At 38.9% G+C, this 25,344-nt stretch overlaps 1 protein-coding gene across 1 annotated transcript in view; it reads right to left on the bottom strand.

The window, feature by feature from the left end:
- SPMIP4 (sperm microtubule inner protein 4) overlaps nt 1–12,358 on the bottom strand; it is a 34,825-nt gene extending 22,467 nt beyond the window's left edge. The window contains exons 1-3 of the mRNA XM_007529056.3: nt 12,069–12,358; nt 11,225–11,379; nt 1,815–1,976 (exon numbers count right to left, since the gene is read on the bottom strand). Of these exons, the coding sequence (XP_007529118.1) occupies nt 1,815–1,976; nt 11,225–11,358 (296 nt within the window). The 5' untranslated portion in view covers nt 11,359–11,379; nt 12,069–12,358. The remainder of the gene's footprint in view (nt 1–1,814; nt 1,977–11,224; nt 11,380–12,068) is intronic.
- Nucleotides 12,359–25,344: the final 12,986 nt, after the last annotated feature.

Below are 25,344 nucleotides of genomic sequence, written 5' to 3'. Positions count from 1 at the left end.
AGTTATTAATTTTTAGGTAATATTGACTTTCAGACACAAAAGAGGAGATGATAAATCCATTGTACTTGTACCTTCTTCCTCTTCCTGTTTATACAGTCTACATTCTGCAAGGATTTCAAACATTTACATGGTTCTACGATCATATGAATGAATTCAGTGCTCACTACTTAATGTCCAGCCATTTCATATTTGAATGGATTCATGATTCATCATCAGCTTTTTTATCATAGCTTCTCTGTTTTTGAGTTTTTTTATTCATTTTTAAATTAAAAATTTTCCCTTTTCATTTTTAGCTTTTTTTTTTTTTTTTTTTTGCCTGAGTTATCACTGGAGCTTGATGTCTGCAGGATGACAGGATGACTCCACTGCTCCTGGAAGCCATTCTCCCCACACCCACATTGTAAGAGAGATAGAAAGGGGAGAAAGAGAGATAGCTGCCGCACCAATCCACTGCTAATAAAGCTTGAATTTGGGTCAGTGTGCATGATAACACGTGTGCTCTAGTGGCTATGCCACCACCCACCAGTCCCCTTTAAGTAGTTTTAAAATTTTATTATTTCTTAAAAATTCTATTTAAAATTAAAATAATAACAATTTACTTATCTATTTTGTGACAGAGCAAGCAGAGTACTGCAGCATATACAGTGCCAGGGACTGAGCTTGGTGCCTCGCACATGCAATTTCTCTTCTCGTTTTCTTTGGATGACTCTAACTAAAATCTATTTATCTACATTATTATTAGTAAACTGGTTAATGGAACTCTTAGCAAAGTAGTTGTTGTGATTGCTTGATAGATTTTAGTTTAAATACATTTCTTGGGTGTTCTCTCTGGGGCTCCATGCCTACAGGATTTCTCTGCTTCCAGTGAACTAACAACTCTCTCTCTCTCTCTCTTTCTCTTTTCTTTCTCTTAGGGAGTAACAGAGAAAGGGAGAGTGAAGGAGTAGGAGGAAGAAGAGACACTGTATCACTATTGTGCTGCTCATGAAGTTTTCCTCCATGCAGGTAGGTGCTCCTGTGTAGTGACCAGAACTCAAATGCAGATCCTTTCACATTGTAAGGTATGTGCTCTACCTCTTGAGCCATCTCCCTACCCCAGAATGTCACAGTGCTTTGAATGTCATAATTGTTAATGAATAAATACAGCAATACATAGTTTGCTGCTCATATTCTTGCTTTCTCTTTAGTTTTAACCAGTCTTTGAATAAAGTTGAGTGATTTTAAGGTTTACAAATGATTAATTTTATAAATTAATAATATTTATAAATGAAATATTTTAATGCTTGAAAGCAATGCCCAATAGATTCAAAGAGATTGATTAACAGCAATCAAGAACATTTGTATCAACTAGTCTGGCTGTTTGCTCAAGAGAAGACATTTTGATTTAATCTCTCAGGAGTATTTCCATTTGGTTTTAGATAAAATGAGATTAACAAGGGAATTAAATGAATCAAAAAACATTTTTTTTTCCAGAGCACTGCTCATCTCTGGCTTATGATGTTGCAGGGGATTGAACCTGGGACTTTGGAGCCTCAGCCACGATTGTCTCTTTGCATAACCATTATCCTATCTACCCCCACAAATCAAAATTTCTTATCACAATTTTCAGACATCTCCAAGGGCAGTAGGGACATGAAGACAGCTGTTTAACTGACTTTACATTAAAAATGTATGTAATCAAGTTTTTCCATCGGTGTCTTTTCATAAACAGTAAAAGAAATGTTTGAAGGTAAATTTAAGAAAACAAAGAACTCAAATAGAAATAAAGAAAAATGAATAATGAAGGCCTCTATGTGAAGGCAGACTTTACTCACCTTGGCCAGTTTTCTCCACCAAGTCCATAATGATGATGTCCTTTGTGCATGACACATTTTGACCTGTGGTCTTCAGGGAGTGGAATGGGTATCCTACCACATTCCTGTTCAGTGCCCCATGGAAGCCTACGTCGTTGGAGCAACTCCCTTAACTCATGATACCTGTGAACAGACAGACTTTTGTAGTAATAGCTTCAGCACAGAATGTCATGATCTGAATGTTTGTGTCCACCACCACAGCCCACCCCCCCTCTGGTCCAAGTTCATGTCAAGATCTTGAAGTCCAGGTGATGGAGGAAGAGAGGTGAGGATGCAGGAGGTGACTAAGTCATGAGGGTGGAGTCCTCATGGAGGGGATGTATGCTCTTATAAAGGACCATAGAGAACTTGCTAGCTTCTTCTTACTTTGTCATGACACAGAGGGTAGATGTGAGCTTTAAGTCAGGAAGAAGGTATGCACCAGACATTACCACTGCGGGTGTCAGGATTCTGGGCTTCCATCCTTTAAAACTGTATCTTATTATATTGGGTTTTAATTTGCCCTCTAGTTTTAAATTCCATTTCTCTAATGGTAAATGGAGCATTTTGTCACATATTTGTGGGCTATGTGTATCTCTTCTTTAGAAAACTATCTTTTTATTTGGCCCATGATTTTTTTTTGGCCCACTTTTATTATTGGGCTCCTTTGTTTTTTAACTCAAAACTGTTGTATTTGTGATTAATAACAGTTACAAGATTGTCAGATTACAGGGTACAGTTCCACAGCACACTCACCACCAAAGTTCTGCATCCGCATCCTCCCACCTCCCAAAGAGAACCACCATAGTTCTTACAAGTCTTAGGAATAGTTTGCTTGGGGGCTGGGTGATGGTGCACCTGATTGAGTGCACACTTTATAGTGTGCAAAGACCCAGGTTCAAGCCCTCACTCCTTATCCACAGGGGGAACGCTTTGCAAGTGGCGAAGCAGGTCTGCAGATGTCTCTGTCTCTCTCCTTCTCTATTTCCCCCTACTTTCTTGGTTTCTGGCTGTCTTTACCCAATAAATAAAGATAATAAAACATAGAAAAATAAAAAAAAAACCTTTAAAAGAAGAAACAGTTTTCTTGGTTTGGTCTTCCATTTTTTTTTTCTAGTTCATGTGTATCTGATCTCTAGATTCCACACATGAATGAAACCATCTTTTATCTCTTTACTTATTTCACTAAGCATAATCACCTCCAGTTCCATCCATTTTGCCCCAAAGGACACAATATCATCTTTTTTGACTCCATGAAATATATATCTCATAACCTCTCTAGCCAGTTATCTGATGATAGTTAGTTAGGCTGCTTCCACTATTTAATATAGGGACGCATATGCCCTTCTAGTTAACATTTGAGTGTCCACTGGATAAATGCCTTAATCTCATTTTCATTTAAGGACTAGGCATACAGTTTTCCAGAGGGGCTGTACCAGTTTACATTCGCACCAGCAATGTAGCAGAGTTCCCTTTTCTCCACAACCTCTCCAACACCTGTCATTTCCTGGTTTGTTGATGTAAGCCATTCTCTCAGGTGTGAGATGGTATCTCAGTGTACTTTTAATTTGCATTTCTCTAATGGTAAGGGGAGCCGAGCATTTCTTCATGTGTCTGTGGGCCATGTGTATCTCTTCTTTAGAAAACTATTGTTTAGTTCTTTGGCCCACTTTTTATTGAGTTACTTTTTGCTTCTTTCGTAGATCTGTACCAATCCTGTATATCAGTCACTTGTCTGATGTGTGATGTGCAAATATCTCCTAACAGTGCTGATTCCAGAATCCTTTTCTTCTTTTTTCCCTTCTTCTTCCTTTTCTTCTCCAGTACTTTATCTTTTTTTGTTTTTTTGTTTTTTTTCCTTACTAGAGCACTGCTCAGCTCTGGCTTATGGTGTTGTGAGGGATTGAACCTGGGCTTCCTCAGGCATGAGACTCTCTTTGCGTAGCCATTATGCTATCTACCCTCAGCTTATCTTCTTATGCTTTTTTAGAGACCCTTTCTTCTTTGTATCTGTATAGTTTTTGGTTAATGTGACCCCCTTCCGTAAATATTTGTTGAGTGGGATGAAGGAAATGGAAACCTTTGTGAAAGGCAAGTGCTTTACCCATAAAACATACTATATTTATCAATTTGCTTTTTTTTATGTGGCACTGGGGCCTCACTCATGTACAATACATCTCTGAATGCCCTCTTGATCCATTTTTTAATATTTTTATTTTTGAGAGAAAGACAGGATAAGGGAGAAACTGAGATACCACAGAACCACTCCATAGAGCTCCCTTAATGCTGAACATACTGTTAACAGGTGAACAATCTCTCTGTCCCAGAAATCTTTTATTGGATAAGGGGTGGCAGAGTAATGACTCACTGGCCAATTTCAACTTATTGCCCATTTTTGTGAGTAAAATTTATTGCAGTGCAAGCAAAGCTATTTGTTGTACGCTATCTCTTGTCTATGTCTCATTTTACCCTACAGTAATGGGGGTGAGTAGTCTGACAGAGATTATAAACCCTAAAATATTTACTATGTAGTCCTTTAGAAGGTGGTTAAATGCATAGAGCACATACTCTCATATGTGAGTACCTGGGTTCAGTCTCTGGTGCCACATGGGAGCACTAAGTTCAGAGATAGTGGAGTTCCATGAAGGGTACGTTCTCTCCTTCTGCCGACCTTACCCCTCGCCCCAAGCCTCTCTCTCTGTGTCACGTAAAAACATAACATAAGAATTATTCCAGGAAAGAGGTTTAGCAGTAATATTCATGAGTGAGGCTTTGGTTTTTTTCTTCCGTACCACATTGAATATAAAGAGGGTTGACTACTGATTTGGGGTGTTGCAGGAGGAGTGTTAGCATTCAGCTCTCAGACTTCTGAGGCCTTTACCAGCTCCATGAGTATAATCAACAGACATACTTTGAGGAGGTAGAAAAATATTGACAGTAGAAAAATATTTAAATACATTTGATGAATGACAACCGAAGATTTAATATCTAAGTTTTTGAAAGTTTAAATTAGATCAGGTAAGATTAAATTTAAAGTTAAATTAGACATGCCAATTTCTCAACACCTGACCCCCATATATTACACTGTTCTAGGACGATGAGCCAGGAGTAAAATGTTAATCAATCATTTGGATTGGTGCTCACCTAATGCCAGTAAATTGCAGGAAATCATTTAAAATAAAAGCAGGCCAAATTTAAGGCATAGTTCTTTGTTTTAAGTTTTTTCTGATCCTCTTAACTTTAATGTTAACAGCACTATCTAGGCAGAACTAATTAAAATAATTATTAAAGTTTCAGGATTAAATAACTTTAAGGCTTAAGTAATGCATTTAAAACCATAGAATAAATAATAATAATAAATAATAATAAATTATCAGTGTCTCACCTATAGCCACTTACTATTGTGTCATCTTGTTTTTGATAAAAATATAATTCCTATGGATAAACCAATCTCTCTGGCTTTCGAGTTACCAGAAAGCATTTTGAACATTATATCCCAAACTCAGGGGGTTCAATTTACCTAATAGTTACTTAGTAATTATTGGAACTTTAAAAAAAAATTTATTCCCTTTTGTTATTCTTGTTGTTTTACTGTTGTAGCTATTAGTGTTGTCATCATTGTTGGATAGGACACAGAGAAATGGAGAGAGGAGGGGAAGACAGAGAGGGGGAGAGAAAGAAAGACACCTGAAGACCTGCTTCACGGTTTGCGAAGCAACTCCACTGCAGGTGTGGAGCTGGGGCCCGAACCGGGATCCTTGCACTTGGCGCCATGTGCACTTAACCCGCTGCACTACTGCCCAACTCCCAGAACTTGTTTTTAAAGAAAAGCTGAAGACAAATGTTAATTTCATTTTCAGTTGACAGAGAGCTAATAGTAAAATGCATATATGTAAAAAAAAATCATTATGGCAGATGGTATAATGCTGTCTCTATCTGAAAAAAAAGTATAGACCTGAAGTGGTGAAGTTTAGGCAATGCAACTACAAATTAATAAATACTATGAACAACTATATGCCACCAGGCTAGAGAACCTGGAAGAAATGGACGAGTTCCTAGATACATACAAACTTCCAAAATTAAACAAAGAGGATCTAGAAAATATGAACAGGCCAATCATAGCAAAAGAAATTGAAACAGTTATCAAAAACCTTATCAACAATAAAAGTGGTTTTATAAATAAATTCTAGAAAATCTTCAAAAAACACTTAATAGCTATACTTTTAAAGTTCTTCCAAGTGATTGAAGACACAGGAAAACACCCTTCCAGCTTCTATGAAGCCAACATTACCCTGATTTCAAAAACAGACAGGGACACAAAAAAAAAAAACTACTGACCAATATCTTTGATAAACATAGATGCTAAAATATTGCACAAAATTCTAGCCAACTGGATACAACAGTATATTAAAAAGGTTGCTTATCATGACACATGGGGTTTATCCCAGGGATGCAAGGTTGGTTTAATATACATAAATCAATCAGTGTGATCCACCACACCAGTAAAAGCAAGACCGAAAACCACATGATTATATGAATAGATGCCGAGAAAACCATTTACAAAATCCAACATCCCTTTATGATCAAAATACTACAATAAATGGGAATAGATGGAAAATTCCTCAAGGTAGTAGAATCCACATATAGCAAAACTACAGCTAACATCATACTTGATGGCAAAAAACTGGAATCATTTCCCCTCAGATCAGGTACTAGATAGGGCTGCCCGCTATCACCATTACTATTCAACATAGTGTTGGAAGTTCTTGCCATAGTAATCAGATAGGAGCAAGGAATTAAAGGGATATAGGTTGGAAGAGAAGAAGTCAAACTCTCCCTATTTGCAGATGACATGATAGTATATATATATATATATATATATATATATATATATATATATAAAAACCTAAACAATCTATCAGGAAGCGTTTGGAAATTATCAAGCAATATAGTAAGGTGTCAGGCTACAAAACTAACATACTAAAGTCAGTGGCATTCCTCTACGCAAACACTAAGGCTGCAGAAAAAAGAAGTCCAGAAATCAATTTCTTTTACAATAGCAACAGAAGCAATAAAATATCTAGGAATAAATCTAACCAAAGCAGTAAAAGACTTATATGCTGAAAATTAGGAGTCACTATTCAAGGAAATAGAAAAAGACACAAAGAAGTGGTAAGATATTCCATGTTCATGGGTTGGAAAATTAACATCATCAAAATGAATGTACTATCCAGAGCCATATACAAATTTAACACAATCCCTATTAAGATCCCAACCAAAATTTTTTAGGAGAATACAACAAAGGCTACAAATGTTTACCTGGAACCAGAAAACGCCTAGGATCTCCACAACAGTCTTCAGAAGAAAGAACAGAACTGGAGGCATCATATTCCCAGATCTCAAATTGTATTTGAAGGCCATTGTAATAAAAAATGCTTGGTACTGGAACATAAATAGACACACTGACCAGTGGAATAGAATTGAGAGCCCAGAAATAACACACCTATGGACATCTAATCTTTGACAAAGGTGCCCAGACTATTAAATGGGGGAAAGGAGAGTTTCTTCAACAAACGGTGTTGGAAAAATTGGGTTGAAATGTGCAGAATAATGAAACTGAGACACTATATTTCACCAAAATTAAAAGTAAATTTCAATTGGATCAAGGACTTGGGAGGCAAGAGCGTTGCCACTGGGCTGAGTCGCCCTCCCGTGGATCAAGGACTTGGATGTTAGACCAGAAACTCAAAATACTTAGAGGAAAATATTGGCAGTACTCTTCCCCATCTAAATTTTAAAGGCATCTTCAGTGATATGAACAAATTACAAAGAAGACTAAATAAAAAATAAGCAAATGGGACTACATCAAATTAAAAAAAAACTTTAACACAGCAAAAGAACCCACCACTCAAACAAAGAGAACTCCCACAGAATGGGAGAAGATCTTTACATCTCATACACCAGACAAGAGGCTAATAGCCAAAATATATAAAGAGCTCACCAAAATCAGCAATAGGAAAACAAATGACCCCATCCAAAAATGGGGAGAGGATATGAACAGAATATTCACTACAGAAGACATCCAATAGACCAACAAACATGAAAAAAATGTTCCAACTCATTGAGTGTTAGAATAATGCAAATAAAAACAATAATGAAATACCACTTCACTCCTGTGAGAATGTCATACATCAGAAAAGGTAGCAGCAACAAATGCTGGAGAGGTTGTGGGGGCAAAGCACTGGACCTTTACTGCTGGTAGGAATGGTCAATTGATCCAATCCCTGTGGAGAACACTCAGAAGGCTAGAAGTGGACCTACGCTATGACCCTACAATTCCTCTCTTGGGAATATATCCTAAGGAACCAAACATACCCATCCAAAAAGATTTGTGTATATCCATGTTCATAGCAGCACAATTTGTAATAGCCAAACCTGGGAAGCAACCCACGTGTCCAACAACAGATGACTGGCTGAGCAAGTTGTGGTATATTTACACAATGGAATACTACTCAGCTATTGAAAATAGTGAATTCACCTTCTTCACCCCATCCTGGATGGAGTTTGAAGAAATCATGTTAAGTGAGATAGGTCAGAAAGAGAAGGATGGCTATGGGATAGACATAAGTTGAAAAATAAGATCAGAAGAGAAAACACTAAGTAGAACCTGGACTGGAGTTGGTGTATTGCACCAAAGTCAAAGACTCTGGGGTGAGGGGCTGGGGGAGGGTTCAGGTCCTGGATCATGATGGCAGAGGAGGACCTGGTAGGCATTGAATTGTTATTTGGAAAGCTGGGAAATGTTATGCATGTACAGACTATTTTATTTTACTGTCAACTATAAACCATAAATCCCCCAATAAAAAAAACAACAACATTTCTGTTGTACCCTGTCTACAGAAAAATGCTAGATAACAATGGAGCAAGGCTATGTTGCTTAGTTTGGAATGAAAAATAAAAGTAGACTGGGCCGGGGTAAATAGCCTAATGGTTATGCAAAGAGACTCTCATGCCTGAGGCTCCAGAGTCCCAGGTTCAATCCCCCACACACCACCATATGCCAGAGTTTAGCAGTGTTCTGGTAAAAAAAAAAATAGATATGATATGAGAAAATTATTTTACTTTGCAGGTAAAGTGGCAAGTTTGTTCTAGATACATTGTGACCTTAAATAAAAGGCATCACCTGAAGTTTATCCATGTCTAGAAAATTTAATTGCTAAGAGCTGACACATGCTAAACTCATATTCCTCTTTACATTATGAAGGGCAATCCCTAAAGGGGAGTGTTCGTGTGTGTGTGTGTGTGTGTGTGTGTGTGTGTGTGTGTGTGTGTTTGTATGTGTGTATGTTTTGTTTCGGAGATTCTGGTAGCTTTAAGGTGAGATTACCAGAGACCTCCTTGAATCTACTTTGAAGTAAGCCTCAATATTGATAGAGAACAGTTACTACTCTGGTGTTTCTGCTTTTGAGTCAAGGAATAACCTACAGTATGATGAGGGAAAGCCTCTGACTCCAGGGAAGATTTTTCTAATCTCTGGTCCTTGGAGTTCTGTGTAGGAATTTAGGACCAGCGGTCAGTTTTGGGGTTTAGGCAACAGAAGAAGACAATGGAGACTGACTCAGAAGTAAAAATGAGGTAAAATTTCTTACCCTTAATATAAAAAACATTCCTTTTCATTAATTTAACAAAATAGTACCAATTATGACCTTTAAGTTTTAAAATTGGAGAGGATACATTGAGATGTTGAAAATGGTTATTGTTTCTAGATAGGAGAAAAGGAGTGGTTGCCTTCCTTTTACTTTAGTTTTATATTTTTTCCCTCTGTTGGGAAAACAACAAAATGAAAGAATTTATATAGAATGTGTTTTCTCTATATCTACAATTTATAATCTACTTAAAAGGAGTATATGTTACCTTTATACTTGGGGAAATGCTTTTTTTAACATAGAGGATATATTCACAAACAAGAATAGATGCTTTTTGTGTTTATTTATTTTCCCTTTTGTTGCCTTTGTTTTTTATTGTTGTTGTAGTTATTGTTATTGGTGTCATCATTGTTAGATAGGACAGAGAGAAACAGAGAGAGGAGGGGAAGACAGAGGGAGGAGAGAAAGATAGACACCTGCAGACCTGCTTCACCACCTGTGAATCAACTCCCCTACAGGTGGGGAGCTGGGGCTCTAACCGGGATCCTTACGCCGGTCCATAGCACCCGACTCCTGAATAGATGTTTTTTAAGTCTGACTAAGATGGTGAAAGACTAGATGCAAGAAAAAAGAAAAATAAAACCTACTGAGAATCACTGTTTAACAAAGAGAGCTCTCAGCCAAAAGAAAATTCAGAGTTCGAGAGGATGCTGGAGATGATAAATTATTCTTATTTTGCTTGACTTCTAAGAGAAGAATCAGAATCAATAGGTAAAAATATGAAGAGATAAAGTCTTCTCAGTAGAAAGAAAATTATTAATCAGGAACATTCAAAATGATTTGGGTTGCCTATGTGGTATTGATGTCCCATTTTACTTAATTTTTAATTTTTTATTATCTTTATTGGCTAGACACAGCCAGAAATCAAAAGGCGGAAGGGGCAGATAAGAGAGGGAGAGAGAAAGAGAAACACATGTAGCACTGCTTGCACTACTTGCAAAGCTTTTCCCTGGCAGGTGGGGACTGGGGGCTTGAAAAAGGTCCTTGCCCGTTGTAACATGTGCACTAAGCCAGATATGCTATCACCTGGTCCCCAAAAGTATTTTATTTTATGAGAGAGAGACCAGAGCCCTACTCAGTTCTGCTTTGTAGTACAGCCGAGGATTGAACCTGGGACCTCAGAGCCTCAGGGCTGAGAATCTTTTGCATAACTACTGTGCTGTATCTTCAGCCTTGTGATGTTCCATTTTAGAAGTGTTTAAAATTAAGGCTAGGTGATTTTTTGCTTGAGTTCTTAAACTATTGTTAAATGAGAGTTTTGATCAAGTGAAGTTACAGTGTACAATGACATAGATTTTTTTCCCTAGCCACATGCTTTAGGATTTTGTCTTTTTCAAAAATTATTCCAGTAATCACAATACAGACAACTAGCATTAAAATCCAGTCAAATTTCTTGGTTGCCCCTGTTGCTTCATATATAAAATTGTATTTATAAGATTACTAAGAGAATGAAAAGTTACTACGTACAGATTGTCTGTGATAGCTAACACTAGTTCTTATTTATTTCACAGTTTCCTAGTGGATGTGGCTACTTTAAGGTTTAGTTAATTGTCATGTCATAACTTTCTTATGGCATGTTAAACAGAAGATGCCCATAACCACGAATGTTTTTCTCACATAAAAAAAAAAAAAAACCACTAGTAGAAAGACTCTTTCCATTTTTGCTTTCTTTAGTTTTTGTTTTACCTGTCCTCTGATGCGGTTGGGCGAGTAGTTCTTAGTAGTGGAGTGTGCACTTCATTGGAGTAAAAGGTGTCTGAGAGTATATCAGCTCCTTCATGGTCCCTGTAACAGTAGGGCCTGCCATGAATTACTTCCATACTTGGCTAAAAAGGCACAACCTGGAAAATGGAAGCAGAGGAACACTTAGTTTGGGCGCTAGCACACTGACTTTCCCTAAGGGTAGGCATGACACATGCTTTGTGTTACTACTAAGTTGTTCACCCCAGCAGTGCACAGGAATTAGGAACTTCCCCTCTCACAGAGAGCCAGTCTGTGGATCCTCAGAGGTTGCCTCAGTAATAAAGAGCAGCTTACTTAAGGTCTGTGGAAATGAATTTAAACTAGAGCAATTCCACAGAATGGAAGATACTCCTAAGCAGGGTCTGAACGCTTTATGGACGACTTGCATGTTAAGTCCATACAAGGCTACCTTGTTCACTGGTACCCAACTTTTTTTTTGCCACAAATTTAACTTAACTATTCAAGACGCACCTCCCATATCCACACCCCTCCCCGGCCCCTTCTAAGAAGCAGGGAGACTTATCTACTAGAATCAGTAACTGGACTTCTAAAGGCTTTGGGAATCCTGAACGAAGTTAGTCCTTTCAGAAAGGTGGAGAATCAGTGGGTGCAGCGTGAACTGGATGCTGATGGCTGAGAACCTCACCCCTCGCTTGCACTTGGGCTCACTGTGAGGAGGAGGCTAAGGTGGGACCAGTGGCTGCGGAGGGGCCCCCCCTCCCCGAAGCTGATGCCGAGCATGACCACCAGCGCGCCGCCATGTGGCGCCTCGAGGACTGGCACGCACCTGGGACATCAGCCTGGCAGCACTTCCCCTTCTTTTCCCAAGAGCTGGCAGTTCTCCGCGGGGCGTGGAATTCCGTTTTTGTCCGCACCTGCGGCCCCGGGGAGCTGCTGGCTGGCAGGTGCGGGGGAGGGAGGGAGATGGACCGCGGGCAGGTCAAGGGTGGGGTTGGGAGGGTGCCTGTGACGGCAACCGTGACCGCAGCACTAGGTAATGCTTCGGGGCGCGGCGGCTGGCGGGGGGAGTCGAGGGACAACCGGTGGCCAAGCCCAGGGCAACAGGAACCGTAGGGAGCCCTGGCGGGACTGGTGGCCAGGAAAGAGGACCAAGTGCCGATCTGGAGGCAGAATGAACCCGTCCTTTTTCCTCACCCCGCGGAGTCCCTGTCCACTGCGTCCTCTGGCGGCCGCTCGGGCTATTCTCCTCCCGTGCGTAGTCCCCCCAGGGTCACTTCAATTATCTAGAAACAATGGGGCATGAGTTTTCGGTGAAGAGGGAACTGGGTCTCTGAGAAGGGGCATGTGGTCAGGTTACATTTTGGGAGAGGCTACAACTGAGCTTAAACACCTCTGAGAAGTGCCAGTCTCTATTTTGACGACATTTTAAGTAGCCTATCAGTAGGTATTTATTTTGTGCTGATTTTCAGGAAGCTGTTAACTGACAGGGAGGGCAGGAGTGGGCAAGGTGGTGACTTAGTATTTTTTGTCTATTTTCTAGTCCTCTCAGCTGGAAGAGTAGCTTCTTTTAGTGAGGACTGGCATTATCTCTAACCACTTTATACCCCCCCCCCGTTTTTTTTTTTTTGCAGAAGTTTATCTTTACCCTTAGAGGGTATGAATTTTTGTTTTCTGTCATAGGAGTGTAAAGATAGGAAAATGTGTTTATTTCTTATCTTTTAATTTTCAAATAAAATATACGGGCAACATTTTTGTTGTTGTCATATTTTTGTAAAACATTTGCTCTTTTGGGAATTGCTATCCCAACAGAAAATTTCTCAGGGATATCAGGATTGGGCCTATTTATTTGAGCATTACTCAGTTCTAAGCTTTTGCCACTTATATAGCCCTAGCCATCAGGTAATTTGTTTGTGACCCCATAACACAAGACATACTCAAAATGATTAAATGACAGATTTATAATGCCAACAGTGGGTTCTGTAGCCTTATTACCATTTTTGTTTTTTCCTGATACAGCTTTCTTAATATAGCTCATTGGTTTAACATTTTACTTATTTATTTTTTTTCTAAGTAAACAAATATTTTTATTTTTTAAAAATAAAAGTGATATAGTTCTTTTTTATTGATTAAATAATGATTGATGAGACTGTAGAGTCAGTGGGGTACAATTCCACCTATTCTTTATTCCTCTGGGAGTAGGGACCCAAATTCTTTATGGGGAGTGGAAGGTGGGAGTTCTGGCTTCTGTAATTGCTTCTCTGCTGGACATGGGCTTTGGCAGGTCGATCCATACTCCCAGCCTATTTTTATCTTTCCCAAGTGAGGCAGAGGTCTGGGGAGGTGGGACTCCAAGGGACATTGGTGAGGTCATCTGTCTAGCGAAGTCTGGTTGGCATCATCTTAGCATCTGCAACTTGGTGACTGAAAAGCAATACAGTTCTTTTTAAAACATTCTTTCATGGTACATAAAACATATCTGAATTTTATTTTCACAAAAATGGTTTTGTTTTTTTTTTGGAAACCATTCTGTAGGTCAGCATTCTTTCAGTAACAACTCAGTCTTTTAGATCAAAATGTTCCTAAGTTTATCAAAAAGCAACACACTTGTTTGCTTAAATTACATATGTTGAAAATATTCTCCATTCTAAAGTCAATTTTATGTAAACCACTGTCTCATAAAATTACACTTTGCAACATTAAATCTGTAGAAAGTAAACCATATTTGACATAGTAACAGGAGGACTCAGATCACAAAATAGAAATCAATGAAAGTTTCCTTTCAGAAAGACACCTTTTCTTTTTAAACTAAAGTCCAAAAACTTTCAAATTGTAAGGATTCTTTTTTTCATTTTATTTATTAGTGATTTAATAATGATCGATAAGATTGTGGGATAAGAGGGTTATAATTCCAGGTAGTTCCCACCCCCAGAGTTCCACATCCTATCTCCTCCATGGGAAGCTTCCTTGTTCTTTATCCCTCTGGGAGTATGGACAAGACACCTGCAGCCCTGCTTCACCACTCACAAAGCTTTCCCCTGCAGTTGGGGCCTGGGGGCTTGAACTTGGGTCCTTGTGCACTGTAATGTGTCCTTTCAACCAGGTGCGCCACCACCCGGCCCAGGAACCAAAATTCTTTACGTGATGCAGAAGGTGGGAGGTCTGGTTTCTGTAGTTTACTCTCCACTAGACATGAACATTGGGTAGGTTGATCCACATCCCCAGCCTATTTCTATCTTTCCCTAGTGGGGTAGGGCTCTGGGGAGGTGGGGTTTCATGACTCACTGGTGAGGTTTCTGCCCAGGGAAGTCAGGTTGGCATTATGGTAGCATCTGCAACTTGGTGGTTGAAAAGCATTAAGATATAAAGCAGAACAACTTGTTTAGTAAGCAGGAACCTAAAGGTAAGGATATAGCAGATGAGATTTGGGGTCTTGATGTTGGAAGAAACTAGGAAGTCTATTTATGTATATTCCAAGATGTCCATGACTTTTTGCCTGAGCCCAAAAGCTAACATACAGGTGGGCTGAAAGTATTATCTGGAAGATGGTTTCAGAGTTGGAAATAGGACTAGGAAGTTGGATCAGGGCAGAATACAGCTCCCCAATATGGGAAAAGTATATAAATACTGTTAACTGTAAAACATAAGGATTGCTTTTATGATACTATTAAAATGTATTCTATATTTAAGTCAATACAATTTTGACATATTACAAGTTAGAAATTCCATGATTTATCTACAGCAGTGCGTAACCTCTAACCATCTCTCCATTTCTAAAATCTTTTCAGTCTATCATTTACTTATTTTCATGAGAGAAGTGTTGAGAGAAACCAGAGAAGTGCTCAGCTCTGGCTTACGGTGGTTCTGAGGATTGAACCTGGGACCTCAGAGTCTTAGGCAGGAAGCTCCTTTATATAACCATTATGATATCTCCCTAGCCCAGCTCTTATTTATTGTCTGTACCACCAATAATCCATTGAGCAAGTAAGAAATTTGGAAGTGAAAAAGATGGATGCATAGAATATTAAGCCTGGGTTAATATGGGCATACCTATGTATTACAGCACTTATACTGCAGTTCTTTTTGGCTCATATATTACTATCTCATTAGCATAATAGTTATTAGGAAGCAGAAATTTACGTTTAATTCCTATCTTGAGTTTCCAGTGTCCACTTTTAGTACTTGATACCTAACAGGAATTTAAATACTCACCAAAATAATATATATTTAAATTGTTTCATTTTTGAAGCCAGTGTCAATGAACACACAAGTAAAGGTGCTAATGCATCTGCTGGGTGGGGTTGGATATTTATTATTGGATTAAACTAAACAAGTCTCATGAATAAAGAAAGTTCTTATTTATTTATTTAGCTATTTTATGATTTGCACTATTGTCTGTTTCTGTAACTATTATCAATTTAAAATATTTTTGCTATTTTTATATCTATAAAAGCTTTGATGCTCCCCCCCAAAAAAAAAACTTAACTCGTAGTTTAATAGTACAATACTATTTAAGACTCGTGGACTAACTCTGATCTTGACCAATCCATTAGATACATCATAATTTTTCTGACAACCCAATAGTTGGGAGTCTATGCAAAGTAGGTGTAGGCAGATCTCCTGTTCCAGGAACTGCCTTACCATTTTCTTTCCACATATGGTCTTACCTTGCCTAGATCTGATAGAGATTTAACCCAGCTGGTGCAACAGGGCAGGTTACTTCTGAGCTTATGGTAGTCACCACTATAGAACTGGTTCACTTTGGTCTATGGAAAAGCCCTTAAGTTACAAGTAGATTGATTGGTTGGTGTCTGCCATTGCAATAATGCCTGAAACTGAGATTACTAAAATATTTCCCTGCCAGGAGCTGCCTGCTTAGCTGGTCTGCCCTATGGGTTTCCAATGAAGCCATTCTATAGGGAGATATACCCACAGTGCTTGGTATCCTACTCTTTTCTTCATATTCCTTAACCAATGTATAATATATCCATCAGCTCTGGCTTTAAGATGTACTCATGAGCTGATCACTTTACATAACTTCCTCTTGTACTAACCTACTCCAATGTGATATGGCTAGTATTCTTTAAAAAGTCTTTCAATTTCCTTTCTTGCTGTTTATAGAGTATGGTCTCTAGTAGAGCCCAAAGGGACCATTTTTAGGTCAATTAACTTGTTATTAGTTTTCTTTTTAAAAAATTTTTTTATTATCCTTTATTTATTTATTGAATAGAGACAGTCAGAAATTGAGAGGGAAAGGGGACATAGAGAGGAAGAGAGACAGAGAGACACCTGAAACCCTGCTTCACCACTTGTGAAGCTTTCCCCTTGCAGGTGGGAACTGGGGGCTCGAACCTGGGTGCATTGCGTTATGTACACTCAACCAGGAGTGCCACCAACCGACCTCATTATTAGTTTTCTGTGTACCTCATCTACCCTTTGCTCCTTTTATGCCTTCTTTCTTGACTATGTGTTAGTCAAGAATTTATTATTTGTTTCTTCCATTAACCTTTTAATACACATACACACACACACATACACACATACACACACTGCTTGATACTGTTGTCATGTATTTAAAATATGCATTCATGTGTGTGTATATAGGTAATAACCCCTAGGGAAATTGCTATTATTATTGTCTCAAGTCATCAGTTATCTTCTATGTTTATTTGTATACTTTTTTCTGATGTTATAATTCTTCATTTTATTTCCATGCTTCTAGTTAGGAAATTTTTTTTTTTTTTTAGCCAGAAGTGTCTGCAGGATGAATCTATCACTGTTTTTCTCCCTTCCTCTTTTTATTTCTTTTTTTATTTGATAGGACAGAGAGAAATTGAAGAGGGGAGGTAGAGATAGAGAAAGAAAGACACTTGCATCACTGCTTCACCACTTGTGAAGCTTCCCTATTGTTGGTATGCTTCTAAATTCTGCTTCTAAGACTCCTTCTGTTTCATTGGTTTAATCCCCCCCCCTTAACACTGCTGTCTATTTACATAACCACTGTTAACTAAGCACCACCCTGCCTCCAGGGCATTGGTTTAATCCTCATTGTTTTGCATGCTTTTTCCTTCTCCCCACCCCCTATCCTACATACATCCTCTTCGATCCTGACTCTTCCACCTCAGGATATATAAGGACAAGATTGTGATTAGAGATAGCTTAGATTGTGCTGCATTCCACAAGAATAAAGACTGAACTGCGTACCACTCAGCCATGAGTCCCTGGTCATCTGTCTCTCCCTCCCGCGAAGCTAGCCCGGCATCCTATTATAGATGGGGACTGAGGCCTTGAACCTGGAACTTGTTTATGGTAACAAATGAAAGTAGTTACTTTTGGGGAGTAGGATGAGGTTGGATCTGGGGGAAGTAGTCTTTCTTCCATGTGGGACACATTTCAGAGTGAAACAAGTATCATTGATAATTATTAGGCTTTAAAAATATTTATTTTTTAATGATAAAGATGGAGAGAGAAACACACACGCACACGCACACACACACACACACACACACACAGAGAAAGAGAGAGAGAGAGAGACTGAGACCAAAGCATTCATTGCTTAGCTTATGGTGGTGCTTTGGATTGAACCCAGGACCTCAGAGCCTTAGGCATGAAAGTCTTTTAGATAACTATTATATCTCATTTAACCCTATTAATACTTATTAAAACAAGATAACAAGTGTGCATTAGGACTGTCCCTGAAAAACAGTATGCAGTCACCCTAATTTCAAGCCTGTAGAATTCCTTTTGTTATGGAAAGACGTTTTAGTGCTTACTGCTCAGAAAGCCAGGTGCCAAGAACAGCCCAGGAAGACAGCAGATTGCTGTCTTAGACACTATCTTAGTAGCTTAGACATTGAACAGGGACTTTAAGGGTAAAGAATGAGAAGGCTGGGTTGGAGACAAGTTGCAGGTGACAAACTCTGTCTTTCTCTGGAAGATATCACAATTATAAAAAAAGCTTTTTCATTATCTTTATTTCTTTATTGGATAGAGACACTCAGAAAGCAAGAGGAAAGGGGGAGATGGAGGGGAAAAGAGACAGAGAGACAGCTGCAGCACTGCCTCACCACTTGCAAAGCATTCCCCTGCAGGTGGGGGGAGAGGTGTAGGGAATGAGGTGACTAGAACCTCCTCTTGTATTGTAATGGGTGCTCAACCAGGTGTGCCACCACCCAGCCATTGTCACAATTCTGTTAGAACCTGAGTTGCAGTTTCTGATGTAGAAACTCCTTACTGTATTGCCTGATGATATCCAAAAGATAATTGCTGGATTCCTAAGGTTTTTCCATGTATACTCTCATGTCATCTGCATATAGGGAGAGTTTGACTTCTTCTCTTCCAATCTGTATCCCTTTAATTCCTTGCTTCTGCCTGATTGCTATGGCAAGAACTTCCAACACTATGTTGAATAGTAATGGTGATAGTGGGAAGCCCTGTCTAGTACCTGATCTCAGTGGAAATGCTTCCAGTTTTTCACCATTGAGTATGATGTTGGCTGTAGGTTTGCTATATATAGACTCCACTATCTTCAGGAATTTTCCATCTATTTCCATTTTTGTAGTGTTTTGATCATAAAGGGATGTTGTATTTTGTCAAAGGCTTTCTCTGCATCTATTGATATGACCATGTGGTTTTTGGTCTTGGTTTTGTTGATGTGGTGGATCACAATGATTAATTTATGTATACTAAACCAACCTTGCATGCCTGGGATAAACCCCACTTGGTCATGATGAACAATCATTTTAATATACTGCTGTATCCGGTTGGCTAGAATTTTGTTCAATATTTTCGCATCTATGTTCATCAGAGATATTGGTCTGTAGTTTTCTTTTTTGGTTGTATCCCTGTCTGCTTGAAAATATGCTCCAAGTCTCTGTCAGAGAAATGCAAATAAAGACAACAGTGAGATATCACTTCACTCCTGTGAGAATGTCATACATCAGAAAAGGTAACAGCAACAAATGCTGGAGAGGATGTGGGGGTCAAAGGAACCCTCCTACACTGTTGGTGGGAATGTAAATTGGTCCAACCTCTGTGGAGAACAGTCTGGAGAACTCTCAGAAGGTTAGAAATGGACTATGATCCTGCAATTCCTCTCCTGGGGATATAGCCTATGGAACCCAACACATCCATCCAAAAAGATCTGTGTAGACATATGTTCTTGGCAGCACAATTTGTAATAGCCAAAACCTGGAAGCAACCCAGGTATCCAACAACAGATGAGTGGCTGAGCAAGTTGTGGTATATATACACAATGGAATACTACTCAATTGTAAAAAATGGTGACCTTGATGATCTTGGATGGACCTCGAAAAATTCATGTTAAGTGAAATAAGTCAGAAACAGAAGGATGAATATCGGATGATCTCATTCTCAGGCAGAAGTTGAAAAACAAGATCAGAAAAAAACACAAGTAGAACCTGAAATGGAATTGGCATATTGCACCAAAGTAAAAGACTCTGGTGTGGGTGGGTGGGGAGAATACAGGTCCATGAAGGATGACAGAGGACCTGGTGGGGGTTGTATTGTTATATGGGAAGCTGGGGAATGTTATGCATGTACAAACTACTGTATTTACTGTTGAATGTAAAACATTAATTCCCCAATAAAGAAATTAAAAAAAAAAAAAAGAAAGAAACTCCTGCTATGCTCTGGTCTGCATAATGTCAAGAGTGATTGGACTCACAGCTGATTGTCAGTTTTCTTAAAGTCAATTCCTGGAACTCTTTTAGGTGTATGCAGTTAAAAAAAATAAGAGGAGTTTACAATGCTAATATTTTGATTTTTAACCTTGTGCATGAATTTCTTTCCTTTTTTGCCTTCAGGGTTATCACTAGGGCTGGTAACTGTACTGCAAATCCACTGCGTCCAGTAGCCATTTCCCCCTAGCTCCCCATTTTATTTGATAGGACAGAGAGAAGTTGAGAGGGAAGGGGAAGAAAGAGAGGGAGAGAGAAAGATAGACACCTGCAGACCTGCTTCACCATTTGTGAAACATCCCCCCTGTAGGTGGAGAGTGAGGGCTTGAATCCGGACCAGTGAGTTGGTCCTTGCATGTAGTATTATGTGCACTAACTGGGTGCCCAGCACCACTGCCTGGCCCCATATTTCTTTCTCTATATAAAATTAATCTAAAAAAAAAAAGACTGATGAGGTTTGGGGAAGTCAATTAGTACAACTTTACAGTCTATGTAGTAATCTCTCTGTGCTATTCCTAGTGTATAGTGTATATATAGCACCCAGTCTTTTTCAGACACATTTCCATGCCTCCTAATTGTTCCCTTATTGAATAGCTATAACTATTAGAAGCTTCTGCAAAATTGATAGTTTGTAACCTTTACCAGTAGGCAATAGTACAAAATTGTTTTTCTGTGACTAGCCTTGATTTTAGAAGTGCACTGATTTCATTAGTCCAAAGATGTGACACCTTCACCTTGTCCCATTCTCCAAGTTTTTCTGTACCACATGCTGTGTTTATAAGTAATAAGGTGAACAATGCCCAAAGACCTGAAAAGTAGTGAAAGCTGATTTGATTGGGGGAAGAAACAAAACTTCAGAAATAATTTAGTGTCTCGAGTAAGGTCATGCATAACCCTACATGGTAAGAGGCTTACCAAGTTTGACTGGCATGTGAAAGGCTCATGTATCAGAGGAATAACTGGCTGTAGTGATATATTACCCATGGCTCCTTTCCTGCACCATTCTTTCATCAGACTGCCACGGTTGCCCTCTTACTGTCCTAGGATGTAGGACATGGCAAGATTGACAGAGAGAGGAGGTTGAAGGGGCAGTTGTTAAAATGTCACCCATCTAGACTGTAATCCAAACAGCTTAATTTACCATGATCCATTTTAATTAATGAGAGTGAAAAAGTGAAGAGGTTGTGCTTTCTAATCAGAGAAAGTAATGCTTTGGTTACTGAAATGCAAATGACTTAATTGGGAAGGAAGCAAAAGTTAATTAGGTCAACAATGTTAAGAGGAAACTAAAAACTTTTTTTTTTTTTTGCTGCAATTAGATCTACAGTTGGTTTGTTGTTAAAAAGAAAGGAAATGTAGAAATCAAAGAGAAGAATGTGTATATTTTAGTGTTTGATTCCTTTGTGGCCTCAGTGACTTTCAATTATAATTAGTGCAATTTACTTGTCATTGGGCACTATTTCAGTATTCTGCCTTCCCTTAAGGATACACTGATTCTCTGCTGCTGATAATCCCTAAATGAAATCTAGACTTAAAGGGCAAAAATGATACTTTTATCTATATATGCCACCATTGAGGTGGCTATACATTAATTAATTTTCTTTTACTAATTAAAAATTTAGAGTTGTTAACTGAATCTTAAAGGTATAATAGATTATATAGTATGAACAAGAGGATCTTAAGGGCGAAAATGATACTTTTATCTAGTATATGCCAACATTGAGGTGGCTATACATTAATTATTTTTTTTACTAATTAAAAATTTAGAGTTGTTAGCTGAATCTTAAGCGTATAGTAAATTATATAGTATCAACAAGAGGATCTTAAAGACTGTGTTGTTGTAGTGAAGATGGCTACTATTATTTTGGTCTAAGAATTTAAAATTATGTACAAATGTGGAATATTTTCTGCCCTCTAGTGGTGAAAATGTAATAGTATTGGTCATATTTCAGTATTTAGAAGCGTAAGGAAAAAGCTACACTTTTTTTGCTTATTATTTTATTGGGGCTACTAATGGTTTGCAGTAGAGTTGTTAAGTACAGACTTAAATTCGTGTTTAAAATGACATGTCTTCGTAACAAAGGTTTCTCTCCTTGTGTATTAATGACCATGTTTATGTGTATGTTTAAAGTTTGGTAAACAGTAGCTTTAAGGCTAAATTCTTACTAGTCAAAGTTAAATGAAAAAGGTTTTCAATGTAATTCTCATAAAGATAAAATTAACTTACATTTAAAGTCTGAGGTAAAAATTAGTTAACAATCAATATATTTTAACTAAGTTGGTCTAAACAAAAGGTTAAATAGACTTGTTGATATGTAAAACACTACCTTCTCTATTAGAAATGGTAGATCGCACAATGGCTATGCTAATTATTCTCATGCCTGAGGTTTCCTCTCCGGCCCACACGTAGGGTGTGTCTCCATCTTGAATGGGTGTAACAAAAGGTTAAAAGACGTTGTTGATATGTAAAAGTCTCAAATTTCTTCTCTATTAGAAACGTTGGATCGTGCAGTAGATATGCTAATAACAAGTTTTGTTTCATAGTAAGTAAGTTGCAGCCAGCTGCCTTTGAGACCCTAGGCCGTTCCCTGCCCCCATGCAATTGCCCATCGAGGCAAGTAGCCCCCCAGAGGCAGATATGGCCCCCTCAGGCCTTCCCTTGGCAACATGCTGGTTTTTGTTATATATGTTTCTGTTCACCCCACACCCTTGATACTATAGTCATTTAGTTAAAAAGAAAAGGGGGAATTGTCGTATGCGTTACATTGGTTTGTTCTAGCCCTCCCCAAACCAAGAGAATTGGATCAGTCCAATTAATTTCGCGGGCCTGCTTGGCCCCGCCCGAAGGAACCCTGAGGGAGGGTTCCTGAGTTCATGAGTTTGAGTTCCTGAGTTAGACAGAGTTCCTGAGTTCCTGAGTTCGAGAGTTTCAGGGTTACAGAGTAAGAGAGAGTTCCAGTGTGCCAGAGTTTCAGAGGGTTCTCAAGTACGAGAGTTCCAGAGTTCCAGAGTTGGAGAGTTCCTGAGTTCCTGAGTTCGAGAGTTTCAGGGTTACAGAGTAAGAGAGAGTGCCAGAGAGACAGAGTTCCTGAGTTCCAGAGTAAGAGAGAGTGCTTGTGCCGCCGCAAAGAGACAGCAGAGTTCTGTTTGGTGATTAGTTTGTCTTAGTTTATAAATCGTTGTTCCTGAATAAAGAAATACAGCTTCCCTGCCCAGTCGTTGTCTCCGCGTCTCTGTTACCCGCCCGTGAAGCTAGAGAGGGTTCCAGAGTTGGAGAGTTCCCGAGTTCCAGAAAGAGGGAGTGCTTGTGCTGCCGCAAAGAGACAGCAGAGTTCTGTTTGGTGATTAGTTTGTCTTAGTTTGTGAATCTTTGTTCCTGAATAAAGAAATACAGCTGCCCTGCCCAGCCGTTGTCTCCGCATCTCTGTTACCCGCCCGTGAAGGTAAACCGGCCGGCCAGAGCCTTCCGAAATTTTAACAACAAACTTGCTTATGAATAACTGGGGTCAAAGAAGAAATCAAAAGAGAAATAAAAAATTTTCTGAAGACCAGTGAAAATGAAGAAACAAGCTATCATTGGGATACAGTAACATTGGCATTAAGAGAAGTTCATAGTAATAATACTAAGTCTCAAACAATGTAACTTTTTTCCTTTTCAAAATTTATTTATTTATAAAATGGAAACACTAAAAGAATATAGGACAAGAGGAGTACAATTCCCACCACCAGAACTCAATATCCCGTCCCCTCCCCTGATAGTTTTCCTATTCTTTAACCCTCTGGGACTATGGACCCAGGGTCATTATGGGGTGCAGAAGGTGGAAGGTCTGGTTTCTGTATTTGCTTCCCCTCTGAACATGGGCATTGACAGGTCGATCCATACTCCCAGCCTGTTTCTCTCTTTCCCTAATGGGGCAGGGCTCTGGGGAAACTGATCTCCAGGACACATTTGTGGGGTCATCTGCCCAGGGCAATCCTATTGGCATCATGGAACCTGGTGGCTGAAAAAGAGTTAACATATAAAGCCATATATATATTGTTGACTAATCATGAACCTAAAGGCTAGATTATTGCAGATGAATATTTGGGGTCTCCGTTTTGGAAATAGCTAGTAGGTATATTTTAGGTGTATTCCAAAGGACCCATGACTTTACTAGTTTTTGCCTGAGCCTGACATTTGATATGCAGGTGGACTCAAATTATTGTCTAAGGAGATGATGTCATGGCTGAAAAAAGGGCTAGAAAGCTGCATCAAGGAAGAGAGTAGCTCCCAAATATGGGAAAAGTGTATAAATATTGTTGACTGTAAACCCCATGGATTTGATCTGGGGCCCATATTCAGCATAGGAGCCTATGTAACATCTACATCCCTGTAGGTATGAACTCGCATTCTGTGGTCATGAGGAGGAACATTCCAAGTTGTACCAATTTCAGGACCCATCATCTTCAGGTGGTAGATAGAGTATGTTATCCAACACCCCTTTGGAGGATGGAACATTCTCTACCATTGTTGATCCACATTGAAGGGGAAGGTCCTATGGGGACCCCAAAGGAGTCTATTATGTTGTTCCTGATGGAGATGACCTGTAACAATCAAGAGGGGATCTATTTGAGGTCTAGGCTCATTGTGTTTGTGTGGGAATCCCAGGACTCCCTCAGGCCATAGCTGAATGGGGTGGCCTGATAGTGATTTAAAAGTCATCATTAAAGTATGCTAGTCAGTTGCCCTTATTCAGCTTTTGTAGTCCTTACTTTGATAAAGTTAGCTTTGGAGTGACTGAGAGAAGTGTTAATAGGAAGTAGATGAGGAGGGTATCTAGGTCTAAGTAGAAACTATTTCATTAGGTACTTTATGTTGTCTTTTTAGGTCTTTCTACTTGCTTGCTTCATTTATTGACTCACTGAAAACTATTGTGCACTTTTGCTTTCAGGTATATATTTTCCCTAATTTATGGATACATGTGTACATCTGCCTTATCTCATGGGATCTGGTCTATATCTAGGTTTTGAGGCTCTGTTAGGAAGTGGACTACCGAAAATGGAATTAAGGAGCCCTATGAGAAAGGAAAGATCTCATCTGAGTAATGAGGCTGAAGGGGTGACATACCATGCCTGATGTCTCTGGACACATTCTGAAGTGAAGCATGCCAAGGTGGTACTCATTGCATTGAATAGGTTGGGATCAGCAGATGTAGTATCAGTTGGTATAAATTGAGAGAAGCTGCAGAAAAGTGAGTCCCACACTAGAGTTTCCAGGACTGGAGAAAATTTGGGCTTCATAGAGAAATCAGGAAGTTCCTGCTGTATTAGGGTTTAAGAAGGTAATAGTTATTTCTATAATCAAATTATTTGGCAATTGGGTTGATTATGAAAAATCCCATTGTTAGGATTTGCTATATCATATAC

The sequence above is a fragment of the Erinaceus europaeus genome, chromosome 8 (assembly GCF_950295315.1).
Source record: "Erinaceus europaeus chromosome 8, mEriEur2.1, whole genome shotgun sequence".
NCBI lineage: Eukaryota > Metazoa > Chordata > Mammalia > Eulipotyphla > Erinaceidae > Erinaceus > Erinaceus europaeus.
Note: the sequence above shows the minus strand (reverse complement) of the source record. Positions and strands in the feature narration are given on the sequence as shown.